General features: G+C 47.7%; 1 protein-coding gene and 1 long non-coding RNA gene across 4 annotated transcripts in view; one reads left to right on the top strand and one right to left on the bottom strand.

Moving 5' to 3' along the window:
• The window catches only part of zc3h7bb (zinc finger CCCH-type containing 7Bb), a 107,729-nt gene that overhangs the window by 76,782 nt on the left and 14,434 nt on the right, over window positions 1-16,513 (top strand). For 2 of the 3 annotated variants that reach the window (XM_068019430.1, XM_068019431.1), the window contains exons 19-22: window positions 7,213-7,318; window positions 8,414-8,522; window positions 9,579-9,712; window positions 14,838-15,001. In XM_068019430.1, the coding sequence (XP_067875531.1) occupies window positions 7,213-7,318; window positions 8,414-8,522; window positions 9,579-9,712; window positions 14,838-15,001 (513 nt within the window). The remainder of the gene's footprint in view (window positions 1-7,212; window positions 7,319-8,413; window positions 8,523-9,578; window positions 9,713-14,837; window positions 15,002-16,513) is intronic. The other variant, XM_068019432.1, reaches the window with a different exon arrangement.
• LOC137353303 (uncharacterized) overlaps window positions 5,902-16,513 on the bottom strand; it is a 68,530-nt gene continuing 57,918 nt past the window's right edge. The window contains exon 3 of the long non-coding RNA XR_010969836.1: window positions 5,902-6,522. This is a non-coding gene — a long non-coding RNA (uncharacterized lncRNA). The remainder of the gene's footprint in view (window positions 6,523-16,513) is intronic.

A 16,513-nucleotide genomic window follows, 5' to 3' on the forward strand; every position in this document is an offset into this window, starting at 1 on the left:
GGGAGAAGAGAGGGGGAGGAGGGGAGAGAGAAAGGGGGGGAAGGGAGAGGGAGAGACAAGGGGACGAGAGAGGGAGGAAAGGGGAAGAGAGAGGGAGAGAAAGGGGAAGAGAGAGGGGAGAGAAAGGGGAAGAGAGAGGGAGAGAAAGGGGAAGAGAGAGGGAGAGAAAGGGGCAGAGAGAGGGAGAGAAAGGGGAGCGAGAGGGAGCGAAAGGGGAAGAGAGAGGGAGAGAACAGGGGAGAGAGAGGGAGAAAGGGGAAGAGAAGGGAGAGAAAGGGGAGAGAGAGGGAGAGAACGGGGAAGGAGAGGGAGGAAGGGGAAGAGCGGGAGAGACAAGGGGCAGAGAGAGGGAGAGAAAGGGGAAGAGAGAGGGAGAGAAAGGGGAAGAGAGAGGGAGCGAAAGGGGAAGAGAGAGGGAGAGAAAGGGGAAGAGAGAGGGAGAGACAAGGGGAAGAGAGAGGGAGAGCAAGGGGAAGAGAGAGGGAGAGAAAGGGGAAGAGAGAGGGAGAGAAAGGGGAAGAGAGAGGGAGAGAAAGGGGAGAGAGGGAGAAGGGGAGCGAGAGGGAGAGCAAGGGGAGAGAGAGGGAGAGAAAGGGAGAGAGAGGGAGAGAAAGGGAGAGCGACGGAGAGAAGGGGAAGAGAGAGGAGAGAAAGGGGAAGAGAGAGGGAGAGAAAAGGGGAAGAGAGAGGAGAGAAAGGGAAGAGAGAGGAGGAAAAGGGGAGAGAGAGGGAGAGAACAGGGAAGAGAGAGGGAGAGAAAGGACAAAAGAGAGACAGGGACGAAGGGAGGGCAAGGGAGAGAGAGAGGAAAAGGGAAGAGAGAGAGGGAGAAAAGGGGAAGAGAGAGCGGGAGAAAAGGGGGAGAGAGAAAGGGAAGAGAGAGAGAGAAAAGGACAAAGAGAGAGAAAAGGGAAGATAGAGGGAGGGAAAGGGGAAGAGAGAGAGAGAGGGAGAAAAGGGGACGAGAGAGAGGGAGAGACGGGGAAGAGAAAGGGGAAAAGAGAGAGAGAGAAAAGGGGAAGAGAGAGAGAGAGAGAAAAGGGGAAAAGAGAGAGACAAGGGGAAGAGCGAGAGCGAGAGAGAGCGAGAGGAAAAGGGGAAAAGAGAGAGAGAGAAAAGGGGAAAGAAGAGAGAGAGAAACGGGGAAAGAGCGAGAGAGAGACAAGGGGCAGCGAAGAGAGGAGAAAGGAAACAAAGAGAGAGAAAGGAAAAACAGAGAGAGAAAGGAACAAAGAGAGAGAAAAGGAAAAAAAGAGAGAGACAAGGAAACAAGAGAGAGACAGGAAACAGAGAGAGCAAGGAACCAAAGAGAGAGAAAGGAAAAGAAAGAGAGAGAAACGGAAAACAAGAGAGAGAAAAGGAAAAAAAGAGAGAGAACAAGGAACAAAAAGAACAAGAGAGAAAAGGAAAAAACAAGAGAGAGAAAGGAACAAACAGAGCGAGAAAAGGAAAAAAAGAGAGAGAAACGGAAAAAACAGAGAGAGAACAAGGAAAAAAAGAGAGAGAAAAAGAGAAAGAAACAAAGAGAGAAAGAACAAAGAGAAGAACAAAAGAGAGAGAACAAGGAACCAAAGAGAGAGACAAGGACAACAACAGAGAGAACAGGACAAAAAGAGAGAGCAAGGCAAAAAAGAGAGAGAACAGGAAACAAAAGAGAGAGAAAGGAAACACAGAGAGAGCCTTCCCCCCCTCTCTCTCCCCTTCCCCCCCTCTCTCTCCCTTCCCCCCCCTCTCTCCCCTTCCCCCCCCTCTCTCTCCTCTTCTCCCCCCTCTCTCTCCCTCTTCCCCCCTCTCTCTCCCCTTCCCCCCCCTCTCTCTCCCTTCCCCCCCCCTCTCTCCCTTCCCCCCTCTCCTCCCTCCCCCCTCTCTCTCCCCTTCCCCCCCTCTCTCTCCCCTTCCCCCCCCCTCTCTCTCCCCTTCCCCCCCCCTCTCTCTCCCCTTCCCCCCCCCTCTCTCTCCCCTTCCCCCCCCCTCTCTCTCCCCTTCCCCCCCCCCTCTCTCTCCCCTTCCCCCCCCCTCTCTCTCCCCTTCCCCCCCCTCTCTCCCCTTCCCCCCCCTCTCTCCCCTTCCCCCCCTCTCTCTCCCCTTCCACCCCCCTCTCTCCCCTTCCCCCCCTCTCTCTCCCCTTCCCCCCCTCTCTCTCCCCTTCCCCCCCTCTCTCTCCCCTTCCCCCCCCTCTCTCTCCCCTTCCCCCCCCTCTCTCTCCCCTTCCCCCCCCTCTCTCTCCCCTTCCCCCCCCTCTCTCTCCCCTTCCCCCCCCCTCTCTCCCCTTCCCCCCCCCTCTCTCTCCCCTCCCCCCCCTCTCTCTCCCCTCCCCCCCTCTCTCTCCCCTCCCCCCTCTCTCTCCCCTCCCCCCCCCCTCTCCCCTTCCCCCCCCTCTCTCTCCCCTTCCCCCCTCTCTCTCCCCTTCCCCCCCCTCTCTCTCCCCTTCCCCCCCCCTCTCTCTCCCCTTCCCCCCCCCCTCTCTCTCCCCTTCCCCCCCCCTCTCTCCCCTTCCCCCCCCCCTCTCTCTCCCCTTCCCCCCCTCTCTCTCCCCTTCCCCCCCCTCTCTCTCCCCTTCCCCCCCCCTCTCTCTCCCCTTCCCCCCCCCTCTCTCTCCCCTTCCCCCCCCCTCTCTCTCCCCTTCCCCCCCTCTCTCTCCCCTTCCCCCCCCCTCTCTCTCCCCTTCCCCCCCTCTCTCTCCCCTTCCCCCCCCCTCTCTCTCCCCTTCCCCCCCCCCTCTCTCCCCTTCCCCCCCCTCTCTCTCCCCTTCCCCCCCCTCTCTCTCCCCTTCCCCCCCCTCTCTCTCCCCTTCCCCCCCTCTCTCTCCCCTTCCCCCCCCTCTCTCTCCCCTTCCCCCCCCTCTCCCCTTCCCCCCCTCTCTCTCCCCTTCCCCCCCCCCCTCTCTCTCCCCTTCCCCCCCCTCTCTCTCCCCTTCCCCCCCCTCTCTCTCCCCTTCCCCCCCTCTCTCTCTCTCTCCCCCCTTTTTCTCTCTCTCCCCCCCTTTTTCTCTCTCTCTCTCTCCCCTTTTCCTCACTTTCTTTCCCCTTTTCCTCTCTCTCTGTCTCCCCCCTTTTTCTCTCTGTCTCTCCCCTTTTCCTCTCTCTCTCTCTCTCTCCCCTTTTCCTCTCTCTCTCTCTCTCTCCCCTTTTCCTCTCTCTCTCTCTCCCCCCTTTTCCTCTCTCTCTCTCTCTCTCTCTCTCTCCCCTTTTCCTCTCTCTCTCTCTCTCTCTCCCCTTTTCCTCTCTCTCTCCCCTTTTCCTCTCCCCTTTTCCTCTCTCTCTCTCTCTCTCTCCCCTTTTCCTCTCCCCTTTTCCTCTCTCTCTCTCTCTCTCCCCTTTTCCTCTCTCTCTCTCTCTCTCTCTCTCTCTCCCCTTTTCCTCTCTCTCTCTCCCCTTTTCCTCTCTCCCCTTTTCCTCTCTCTCTCCCCTTTTCCTCTCCCCTTTTCCTCTCTCTCTCTCTCTCTCTCCCCTTTTCCTCTCCCCTTTTCCTCTCTCTCTCTCTCTCTCCCCTTTTCCTCTCTCTCTCTCTCTCTCTCTCTCTCCCCTTTTCCTCTCTCTCTCTCCCCTTTTCCTCTCTCCCCTTTTCCTCTCTCTCTCTCTCACTCTCCCCTTTTCCTCTCTCTCTCCCCTTTTCTTCTCTCTTTCTCTCTCCCCGTTTCCTCTCTTTCTCTCCCCGTTTCCTCTCTTTCTCTCCCCTTTTCCTCTCTCTCTCCCCTTTTCCTCTCTCTCTCTCCCCTTCCCCCCCTCTCTCTCTCCCCTTTTCCTCACTTCTTTCCCCTTTTCCTCTCTCTCTGTCTCCCCCCTTTTTCTCTCTCTCTGTCTCCCCCTTTTTCTCTCTCTCCCCTTTTCCTCTCTCTCTCCCCTTTTCCTCTCTCTCTCTCCCCTTTTCCTCTCTCTCTCTCCCCTTTTCCTCTCTCTTTCTCTCCCCTTTTCCTCTCTCTCTCTCTCTCTCCCCTTCCCCCCCTCTCTCTCTCCCCCTTTTCCTCACTCTTTCTTTCCCTTTTTACTCTCTCTCTCTCTCTCTGTCTCCCCCCTTTTTCTCTCTCTTTCTCCTTTTCCTCTCTCTCTCCCCCCTTTTCCTCTCTCTCTCCCCCCTTTTCCTCTCTCTCTCCCCCCTTTTCCTCTCTCTCTCCCCCCTTTTCCTCTCTCTCTCCCCCCTTTTCCTCTCTCTCTCCCCCCTTTTCCTCTCTCTCTCCCCCCTTTTCCTCTCTCTCTCCTCCCTTTTCCTCTCTCTCTCTCTCCTTTTCCTCTCTCTCTCTCTCTCTCCCCTTTTCCTCTCTCTCTCTCTCTCTCTCCCCTTTTCCCCTCTCTCTCTCTCTCTCTCCCCTTTTCCCCTCTCTCTCTCTCTCTCTCCCCTTTTCCCCTCTCTCTCTCTCTCTCTCCCCTTTTCCCCTCTCTCTCTCTCTCTCTCCCCTTTTCCCCTCTCTCTCTCTCTCTCTCCCCTTTTCCCCTCTCTCTCTCCCCTTTTCCCCTCTCTCTCTCTCTCTCTCCCCTTTTCCCCTCTCTCTCTCTCTCTCTCCCCTTTTCCCCTCTCTCTCTCTCTCTCTCCCCTTTTCCCCTCTCTCTCTCTCTCTCTCCCCTTTTCCCCTCTCTCTCTCTCTCTCTCCCTTTTCCCCTCTCTCTCTCTCTCTCTCCCCTTTTCCCCTCTCTCTCTCTCTCTCTCCCCTTTTCCCCTCTCTCTCTCTCTCTCTCCCCTTTTCCCCTCTCTCTCTCTCTCTCTCCCCTTTTCCCCTCTCTCTCTCTCTCTCCCCTTTTCCCCTCTCTCTCTCTCTCTCTCCCCTTTTCCCCTCTCTCTCTCTCTCTCTCCCCTTTTCCCCTCTCTCTCTCTCTCTCCCCTTTTCCCCTCTCTCTCTCTCTCTCCCCTTTTCCCCTCTCTCTCTCTCTCTCCCCTTTTCCCCTCTCTCTCTCTCTCTCTCTCTCCGCTTTTCCTCTCTTTCTCCCCCCTTTTTCCTCTGTCTTTCTTGTTTTCAATACAGTCGTATTATAAAGGTTGATCTTTCAGACTCACCTTTACTTCCTCCCCATCTTCTCCCCATCTCTCTTGGAGTCATTGGCATGCTGGGATCCTGGCACTCCCCTTTTCCTCTCTCTCTCCCCATTTCCCCTCTCTCTCCAGTACCACGGCCAACAAACTACGCTTTTCACATGTGAGACTAGACTGTGATTGTTCGCAGGATATTCAACTGTGGGCTGTAGTTCGTCCAGTCCAGTCACAAACTATCTGTGGTTTCTGCGAGTGATCATAAATGGAACTCGGACTGATCCCTAACCCATGGTTGCTGTGACCAATTGTTGCACAGTGACAATTGCAACAGAGAGCAGGGAGCGAAACTGACAAACTCCTGGTCCGTGTAACTCACTCAGTGGCAACGTCTTCACCAAGCAACTGGAACACTCAATGGAGTATTTAGTGAAGGAGAATATGGATGCATGCTGAAGTTTATAGAATCATTGAACAGTACAGCACTGCATTTGGCCCATTGACTGTAACCGTTCTTTCAAAGAGCAACCCAGTTAGTCCCACCTACAGCCCCCCTCCCCACTTCACTGTTTCCCCATATCCCTGCAGCTTTCTCTCCTTCAATTACTTACCCAACTCCCTTTTGAAAGCTACTGTTGAATCTGTATCCACCACCCTATCTAGCAGTGCATTCCCAATCCTAACACTCGTTGCGTAAAAGAGGTTTTTCCTCATGTCCCCTCTAGTTCTTTTGCCAATTGTTACGACTGACCGCTCAAGACAAAGCCCCCAATCAAAATATATGATTCTGATTGTGGTGGGAAAAACGCACAGTTGATTCAGTCCCACCCCTCCACAGATCGCCTAACATATCATTTTATACTTTCCAAAGTAAAGAAATACCCAGCCAAATTGTACCATCTATTCACCCCCAAATGAGGCTAACCAAACCAGGTGTCTTTAGATTCTAATTAAACAGTTTAATTAGAAAAACTAAATTCTTAAATACTACTGAGATATAAACAACATTTAAAATAGAAAAAAATTAGTGTCCTTGCAGATTTACGCTCCTGCCGAAGTGGACTCTTCCAATGTGGAACAGTCTAAGGTTGCTTGAAGTCCTCACAGCTGTCCGATGGGGGAGGAAAAAAGGTTCTTCAACAGTAGAACAGTCCGTAGTCTAGTTCAGTAGTTGAATTGATGCTCTTCTTTTCCAGCGATGAATTTCAGCAATTACCATCAGTAGTTAAAGGAATTTGGTTATTTTCTTAACAAATTAATCTGGCTTGACATCAGAATTCTGAGAGTATAATAAATAGGGTTTAAATAAAGCATGAGAGAGCTCTCATTTCCTTCAGTATATGCTGGCAGACAGTCTGTGTGTGTATCTGTTAACTGTCTCAAAAGCCAGTTTTACAGCTAGTTTCAAATGTCAGTTGGCAACTTTGTATCTTTGTCCTTGTTCGCCGAATGGATGTATCCAACGGCAATGAGAATGCATTCTTTGACTCAGTCCCTGGAGCTTGCTGCCTTAAAGCAGTACTGATCCTGTTACAGACTTAAAGGCACACCGCATACTTCCTGGAAAAGAGAAAGAAATAACACAATCACCTTAAATCTGTAACTTCTGGTTATCAACCCTTCAGCCATTAGAAACTGTTTCCTTTTGTTACTCTGTGTAAAACCCTTCATGATTTTAAACATCGCTATCAAATCTCTTGGCCTTCTCTGCTCTGTGAAGAGCATCTCCAGTCTATCCATAGGTACGTAGAAAGAGAAAAAGCCCCTTGAGCCTGTTCCACCATTCAGTAAAGATCATGGCTGATCTGTGACCTAACTCCATATATCTGCCTTTGCCTCATATCCCTTAATACCTTTTGCTACCAAAATCTATTAATCTCAGTTTTAACATTAACAATTGATCTAGCATCAATTGCCATTTGCGGAACACAGTTCCAAACCTCTACCGCCCTTTGTTTGAAGAAGTGTTTCCTAATTTCATTCCTAGTTCTTGATATTTTGACTAACCCCCTAGGCCTAGACTCCCCAACCAGTGGAAATAAGGCAGTCAGGGAGAAACTATCTGTTGCCTTTATATCTTGAAGATTTCAATTAAAATCTCCATCTAAAATCCAGGGAATACGATCCACCTCACTAATCCCTCATCCCTGGATCCATTCATTAACTATCTTCTGTACCCTCTCCAAAGCCTGCCCGTCCTTCCTAAGGTGTAGTGGCAGAATGGTGTATGTTCCTGCTCTTTCCATATAGATGGACCAAAGAGCGGCAGGTAATGCTGGTGATGTCGAATGAGCGGAAGAAGTGGGTTGCCATCCGGCCACTGCCATCCTGCAGAAATATCCCACAGCAGTATGATGTGAGTAAAGAAAAAAAGAACTTGCTGTTCTATAGACATTCTTATGACCTCAGGGCATCTCAAATGCTTTACAGCCATTGAGTACTTTTGAAGTGTAGTCACTTTCGTAATGTAGGGAAACGCAGTAGCCAACTTGTGCACAGCAAGATCCCACAAGCAGCAATGTGGTAATGACTAGATTATCTGTTTTAGTGATGTTGATTGAGGGATAAATGTCAGCCAGGGCACTGGGGGCAACACTCCTACTCCTCTTCAAAATAGTGCCATGGGATCTTTTACATCCTGAGAGGACGCATCTGAAATGCAACACCTCCGCCAGCGCAGCACTCCCCTCAAGTACTACAATGGAGCACCAGCCTGGATTATGTGTTCAAGTCTCTGGAGTGGGACTTGAACACATGATTTTCTCCAAGGCAAGAGTGCTACCCACTGAGCCAAAGCTGACAGAGTAGTCCTGGAGTGTGAGTGATCACACTGTTCTAATGGCAGATTTGCCATTTCCCTTTGCCATTCTGAAGAGATGCCAAAAGCATTAAATGTTTGGAAGAATCTGCCTGGCAGTTTAGTCGAGATGATCAGAATGTAGCTGGACGTTACAGTGGTCGCGAGGCAGCAGCTCCGACAGGTCAAGCGGCCTGTTCTTGTCGGTCTCCTTTCTGAGGCTGCGTTCTGGGCATCACTAGTGTATGAGCAATGCAGGGAAGGGGAGTTTTGATTGGGCACAACTCACCCAGCAGGCAGGCACCGTGGTCTTCAAGCTCTACGCTAACATTCCTGAGTCACTAAGACTTTGCTGGGTATCCTGGCGCATGAGTGATGATGTCATCTGGTGGACCCTGGTGCACGTGTAATATCATCTGGTGGCGCAGAAGGATGATGTCACCAAGTCTACCAAAACCGGAAATTTCCAGTGTTGCAAATCACTCCACTTTCTGTTATGTTCAAATGCTTTTAATTGGAGGTCACTTCAGGCTGAGCTAGTGGCAATGCCAGAGGCCAGCGTTTGGACTCTGTCCATTATCCAACGCACGGGTTGCTTGGCATTCATTGTGCAGTCAAATACTCTAAACTATATCAGTCTGCTTTACTTTGCAGTTATGTACACATGTGGCAAAAGGAAAAAAGTGCCAGTATTTTGGAAACTGCTCATTTGCCCATAGTTTTGAGGAGCTTGACGCCTGGACGTACATGAAGGAAACCAAAAGTGAGTAGATTTAGTTTGTTTTAACTATTGTAATTTTTTCCCCCTGCTAATTTTCCCCCTTCCACTCCTGAAGGCATTGACTGTTGTTGGCTCTGTCCCATGAGTAATAGTAGTGGCCCCTCTGCTACATTGCCCAAGTATCCTAGTGATGTCCCAAAGCACTTTACAGCCAATGAAGTACTTCTGAAGTGCAGTCACTATTCTAATGTAGGAAACACGGCAGCCAATTTGCGCACAGCATGCTCCCACAAACAGCAATGTGATAAATGACCTGATAATCTGTTCTGGTGATGTTGTCTGAGGGATAAATATTGGTCAGAACACCAGCTCTTCTTTGAAATAGTGCCATGGAATTTTTTACATCCACCTGAGGGGGCAGATGGAGTTTTGGTTTAAAATCTCGTCCGAAAGACAGCAGCACTCGCTCTGTTTCTCTCTCCACAGATGCTGCCAGCTCTGCTGAGTATTTCCAGCACTTTGCTTTTATTATAGCACTCCCTTAGTACTGCATCGGAGTGTCAGCCTAGAGTGGGACTTAAACCCACCACCTTCTGACTCAGAGGCGAGAAGAAAAGCTGTTCCGATGAGCTGATCGTACAAGGACAAGGGGACACAGATTTAAGCTTTTGCGCAAGAGAAAGCAGGGGTGGATGTGAGGAAGAACCTTTTTACGCAGCGAGTGGGAACCACCTGGCACTCGCTGCCATTCAGGGTGGTGGAAGCAGAGACGATCAATATTTTCAAAAGGAAATTGGATAGGCATTTGAGGGTAATAAATTTGCACGGGCAACGGGGATAGAGCGGGGGAATGTTCAGAGCTGTTCAGAGAACTGGCATGGACTCGATGGGCTAAATGGCCTTCTTCTGTGCCATAATTACACTATAGCTCTACAAGTGCTCCCACTGAGCCACAGCTGACAATAAAAATTGTTCTGGTGGTAAGCGGTGCAATAGAGATTCTCCCCCAATCCTATTGAGCACAGTAGGTTTGAGCTGAACTTCAGTACCCTGCTCTGAGTGTACGGAGTCTGAACATTTGACTTGTCTTCCTTGCAGTGTATGACATGCAGCAGGTGTACGAGATGTGGCTGAAGAACCAGAAGTCAGTGATGACTGGAGAGCCCACAGAACTGACCACGAAGCAGAGCGAGAAGCAGATCCACATGCCCACCGACTATGCCGATGTGGGGGTACGTATGGAAATTAAGGTTCTTGAGACAACTTTTTCAGAAGAAAAATAAGTTGGGTCCCAACCCCTAGAGGTTCTAATAATGATAGGACTCTTTTTCTATTGAAGATGGTGGCAGGTTGTTTATGAAAGACTTGAGGCGCATCATATTCTGTAATCAACGGTACAGAGGAATATGGGTGTCCGCGTACATGAAACACAAAAAGTCAGCATGCAGGTACACAAGTAATTAGGAAGGCAAATGGAATGTTGGCCTTAATTGCAAGGGGGATGGAGTATAAAAGTAGGGAAATCTTGTTATGACTGTTCCTGGGGTTGGTGAGACCGCACTTAGAGTACTGTGTAGAGTTTTGGTCTCCTTACTTAAGGAGGGATATACTTGTATTAGAAGCAGTTCAGAGAAGGTTCAGTAGTCTGATCCCTGGGATGAAGGGTTGTCTTATGAAGAAAGGTTGAGAAAGTTGGGCCTATACTCATTGGGGTTTAGAGGAATTAGAGGTGATCTTATTGAAACATACAAGATTCTGAGGGGACTTGACAGGGTAGATGCTGAGAGGATGTTTCCCCTTATAGGGAAATCTAGAACTAGGGGCATAGTTTTTTTTTAATTTGTTCGTGGGATGTGGGCTTCGCTGGCTAGTCCAGCATTTATTGCCCATCCCTAATTGCTGTTGAGAAGGTGGTGGTGAGCTGCCTTCTTGAACTGCTGTAGTCCATGTGGGGTAGGTACACGTACAGTGCTGTTAGGAAGGAAGTTCCAGGATTTTGACCCAGTGACAGTGAAGGAACGGCAGTATAGTTCCAAGTCAGAATGGTGCATGGCTTGGAGGGAAACTAGCAGGTGGTGGTGTTCCCATGCGATTGCTGCCCAGATTCAGAATAAGGATTCGGCCATTTAAGACGATGATGAGGAGAAATCTCTTCTCTAAGGGTCATTAATCTTTGGAATTCTCTTTCCCCAGAGAGCAGTGGAGGCTGGGTCATTGAATGTATTCATGGCTGAGTTGAACAGATTTTTGAACTATGAGGGAATAGGGTGTTATGGGGAACAGACAGAAAAGAGACCAAAATCAGATCAGCCATGATCTTATTGAATGGCGGAACAGGCTCAAGTGGCCGAATGGCCTACTTCTCCTATTTCATATGTTCTTGTGTAACAGGCCAGTGACATTGGGAATACAAGTGCTGTACTAGGCAATAGTACCTACAGAGCATAGGGGCAATGCCACAATCTGGTACCCCGAGTACAGAGTGCTGCACATGGGGAGTGCCTCATTGGGAATCGCTGGCACGCACTGTTTTACCATCCATTCCATATAGCAGCCCCTTGTGAAAAGTGGGTGTGGGCTATGATACTCCTCCAGTGGAATGACATATGAACATTCATTTTAAGTCTCATTTTAAGTAATGGACATTCTGGTTAGTCACTGAAGGAAACCGTGTCTGTGGAATTGTGTTCCAGCAAGGGGAGAAAATTGGTTGAAGGCAAACACTTGTTAAAAGACGCTTGTTTTTATAGCGTCTTTCACAACCTCGGGACATCTTGAAGTGCTTTAGAGCCAATTTAGTACTCTTCAAGGGGAGACGCTGTTGAAACGTAGGAAACGCGGTACCTAATTTGCATAGCAAGCTTCCACAAACAGTAATGTTATCAGCCGTCCCTCGATTCTGAGACAAGGGTCCTGAATCTTAGTAAAGGAAACTACGAAAGTATGAGGCACGCGTTGGCCGTGACAGATTGGGAAACGTTACTTAAAGGGAGGACGGTGGATCGGCAATGGCAAACATTTAAAGAGCGCATGGATGAACTGAAACAATTGTTTATTCCTGTCTGGTGCAAAAGTAAAACGGGAAAGGTAGCCAAACCATGGCTTACAAGGGAAAATAGAGATAGCATTAGATCCAAGGAACAGGCATATAAATTTGCCAGGAAAAACAACAGACCTGAGGATTGGGAGCAGTTTAGAATTCAGCAAAGGAGGACCAAGGGATTGATTAAGAAGGGGAAAATAGAGTACGAGAGCAAGCTTGTGGGGAACATAAAAACTGACTGTAACTGTTTCTATAGGTATGCGAAGAGAAAAAGATTGGTGAAGACAAATGTAGGTCCCTTACAGTCAGAAACAGGGGAATTTATTATGGGGAACAAAGAAATGTTTGACCAACTAAATGCATACTTTGGTTCTGTCTTCACAAAGGAGGACATAAATATCATACCAGAAATGTTGGGGAACACAGGGCTTAATGATAGAGAGGAACTGAAACAAATCAGTATTAGTAGTGAAATGGTGTTGGGGAAATTGATGCGATTGAAGGCGGATAAATCCCCAGGGCCTGATAATCTACATCCCAGAGTACTTAAGGAAGTGGCCCTAGAAATAGTGGATGCATTGGTGGTTATCTTCCAAGATTCTATAGACTCTGGAACAGTTCCTACAGATTGGAGTGTAGCTAATGTAACCCCACTATTTAAAAAGAGAGTTAGAGAGAAAGCGGGAAATTATAGACCAGTCAGCCTGATGTCAGTAGTGGGGAAAATTCTAGAGTCCATTATCAAAGATTTTATAGCAGAGCACTTGGAGAACAGTGGTAGAATCGGACAGAGTCAGCATGGATTTACGAAAGGGAAATAATGCTTGACAAATCTACTAGAATTCTTCGAGGATGTAACTAGTAGAGTTGATGAGGGGGAGCCAGTGGATGTGGTTTATTTGGACTTTCAGAAGGCTTTCAACAAAGTTCCACATAAGAGAGTAGCATGTAAAATTAAAGCACATGAGATTGGGATAGTGTATTGTGATGGATAGAAAATTGGTTGGCAGACAGGAAACAAAGAGTAGGGATAAATGGGTCTTTTTCCGAATGGCAGGCAGTGACTAGTGGGGTACCGCAGGGATTGGTGCTAGGACCCCAGCTATTCACAATATACATTAATGATTTAGATGAGGGAACTAAATGTAATATCTCCAGATTTGCAGATGACACAAAACGGTGGGAGGGTGAGTTGTGAGGAGGATGCAGAGAGGCTTCAGGGTGGTTTGGACAAGTTGAGTGAGTGGGCAAATGCATGGCAGATGCAGTATAATGTGGATAAATGTGAGGTTATCCACTTTGGTAGCAAAAACAGGAAGATAGATTATTATCTGAACGGCTATAAACTGAGAGAGGGGAATATGCAGCGAGACCTGGGTGTTCTCGTACACCAGTCTGTGAAGGTAAGCATGCAGGTGCAACAGGCGGTAAAAAAGGCAAATGGTATGTTGGCCTTCATAGCGAGAGGATTCGAGTACAGAAGCAGGGATGTCTTGCTGCAATTATACAGGGCCTTGGTGAGGCCACACCTGGAATATTGCGTGCAGTTTTGGTCTCCTTATCTGAAGAAGGATGTTCTTGCTATAGAGGAAGTGCAGCGAAGGTTTACCAGACTGATTCCTGGGATGGTGGGACTGACGTATGAGGAGAGATTGAGTCGATGGAGTTCAGAAAAGTGAGGGGGGATCTCATACAAACTTATAAAATTCTAACAGGACTTGACAGAGTAGATGCAGGAAGGATGTTCCCGATGGTGGGGGAGTCCAGGACCAGGAGTCATAGGTTTACCCCGTATCCTTAGACTTTCAGGACTGAGATGAGGAGAAATTTCTTCACCCAGAGAGTGGTGAGCCTGTGGAATTCGCTACCACAGAAAGTAGTTGAGGCCAAAACATTGTATGTTTTCAAGAAGGAGTTAGATGTAGCTCTTGGGTCTAAAGGGACCAAAGGGTATGGGGCAAAAGCGGGAACAGGCTACTGAATTGGATGATCAGCCATGATCATAATGAATGGCGGAGCAGGCTCAAAGGGTCAAATGGCCTACTCCTACTCCTATTTTCTATGTTTCAAGGATCTCTACTCATGGTCGCAAGTTTCTGCCATGGGTCTTCATGTGACTGAGCAGGAAGATTTTCGATTTGCAGATCTTTGGGCACATGAGGCAGGACATCCCATGAACTAGTAGGAATTGGAGTGTGGGATTTGCTTCCTTTTCTTTCCTTTTCTGCCGTCACACTCCCTCATCATTCAGGCATTGGGACTCAAAGCATGATGGAGAAGTTGTTGCCATTCTGAGCAGTCAGTAGCAAGCTCCTCCCTGTCATTAAGGTCAATGCAGCCATGCTTCAAGGAGAGCTTCAGAGTGTCTTTGAAGCATTTTCTTTGTCCTCCACTGGAACGTTGGCTATTTGAAAGTTGTGAAAACGGGACTTGGCCGTGCAGATCATTTTTGGCCATGCGGACACAGTTGCCAGTCCATCGGAGTTGATTTTGCAGGAGTTTTGCATGGATGCTTGTGCATCTGGCTTCAACAAGGACACTAGCATTTGTTCGATGCTGCTCCCATTGAATTCAGAGGATGCAGTGGAGGCATTGCTGATGGAATTTCTCTAGCACTTTTGTGTCACTGATACACAGTCCAGGTCTTGAGGTACAGGAGTGTGGTGATGACAACTGCTCTGTTCACTAAGACTTTTGTTGATTTGTGGAGGTCTTTGTTGTTACACACTGGCTGCCATAATTTGTTGAAGGCTGAACTGGCGCAGCTGATCCAGTGTTGGGTCTCCTCATCAATGGTGGCCTTTTGAGAGAGGTAATTGCCAAGGTATGAGAAATGCTCAACATATTTTACCTGAGAAGAAGACGGGGCCTCAGTTTAATGCCACATCTGAAAGACACCAGTGCAGCAATCACTCAGTACTGCGACTGGAGTGACTGGATTATGTGCTCGACAACTTGGGTTCAAATAGCACCTTTAACATCGGAAACTATCCCAAGGTACTTCACAGAGGTGTAAATGTAAATGGATGCCAAGCCAAGGAAGGAGCTGTTAGAAGTGGTGATCAAAAGCCAGGTCCAAAAGTTGAGTTTTAAAGTGCATCTTTAAGGAGAAGACCAAGATTAAGGGATTGGGTAAATTTAGGGAGGGAACTCCAGATCTTGGAGCCTAGACAACTGAAGGCATGGTCACCAATGGTGGAACAAAAGAAAGGTGGGGATGGTCATTATTGAGGTTAAAACAACTGGATCAAGGGTGTACACTGACTTTGTTTCTTCCTTCACCTCTAACCTTCTGTGTCATTGCATTTGAATAGATTGGCTACCACTGCTGGCTTTGTGGGAAAAACAGTAACAGTGAGAAACAGTGGGCAAGACACATCACATCAGAGAAGCACAAAGACAAGGTGTTCAACTCCGAGGATGATCAGAACTGCTGGCAACATCGCTTCCCTATGGGAGAGTTCAAGCTGTGTGAGAGGTGAGGAATGGGGCAGATGGAAGGAAAACGGGAACTGTACAACCAACTGTGCATAGGACGGTAGCAAAAATATATAGTTAACAATCATCACCTATTAACAGTTATTGTTTCAATGGGGATGTCACACATTCTTGAAGTAACAGTCCCCCAGCAAAAGATAAGTACAAGGAGTCATTTCATGTGATTGGGAAAATAATTTTTGGCTGCTGTGTGTGACGATACTGTATTTTTTTTTTATTCACTCATGGGATGTGAACATTACTAACAGTGCTAGCATTTATTATCCATTCCCTAATTTCCCTTGAGAAAGGGGTGAGCATATAGTTGGCAAATGAATTTCAACATAGATAAATGTGAGGTATTATATGTTGGCACTAAAAATTAGGTTGCATAATACTTAGAAAATAATCTAAATAGGGTAAAGGAGCAAAGAGATCTGAAGTACAAATACACACATTGATAAAAGTAGCGATGCAGGCTAACAAGTGCATTAAAAAAGGCAAACCAAGCACTAGGGTTTATTTCTGGAGAGAATTGAAAAGTAGTTGAGCTAAACTTGTAACAACCTTTGGTTAGACCACACCTGGAGTAGTGTGTGCCGATCTGGTCGCCATATTATAAAAAAGATGTAGAGAAACTGGAGAGGGTGCAAAAAAAAGATTTACAAGAATGATGCCAGAAATGCGCGGATAAAACTATCAGGAGAGGATGGATAGTTTCTTGAAAAGAAATGGCTGAGGGGTGACCTTATAGAGGTTTTACAATCATAAAATGTTTTGATAGAGTAGAGACAGAGAGAATGTTTCCACTTGTGGGAATGTGCAAAAATAGAGGCCATCAATACAAGATCGTCACCAAAAAATCAAATCGGGAATTCAGAAGAATCTTCTTTACCCAAAGAGTGGTGAGAATGTGGAACTCGCTATCATTAGGAGTGGCTGAATTGAATAGTATGGGTGCATCTAAGGGGAGGCTAGGTAAGCATATGAGGGAGAAGGGAACAGAGGGTTACACCAATAGAGTTCAATGAGGAAAGGCAGGAGGAGGCTCGAGTGTAGTATAAATGTTGGTATGGACTGATTGGACTGTTTCTGTGCTGTATATCCTATCTAATCCTGTGAATAGAACTGAGTAGCTTGCTAGGCCATTTCAGAGGGCAGTTAAGAGTCAACCACATTGAAAATCAGAACATAAGAAATAGGAGCAGGAATAGACCATTCGGCCCCTCGAGCCTGATCTGCCATTCAGTATGATCATGGCTGATCTTCTATCTCAACTCCACTTTCCTGCCTGCTCCTCACATCTCTTGATTCCCTGAGAAATCAAAAATCTTTCTTGTTGAATTTTTGTTTCTTTGAACATTTTGAATTGTTTCTTTAAGTGTTTCCCACTGTTTATTTACTGCCATACCTTTTAGTCTATTTACCCAATCAACCTTAGCCAGCTCTCCCCTCATACCTACGTAATTAGCTTTGTTGAAGTTTAAGATTCTTGTTTGGGACTGGAGTACGT

The sequence above is a fragment of the Heterodontus francisci genome, chromosome 41 (assembly GCF_036365525.1).
Source record: "Heterodontus francisci isolate sHetFra1 chromosome 41, sHetFra1.hap1, whole genome shotgun sequence".
Lineage (NCBI taxonomy): Eukaryota > Metazoa > Chordata > Chondrichthyes > Heterodontiformes > Heterodontidae > Heterodontus > Heterodontus francisci.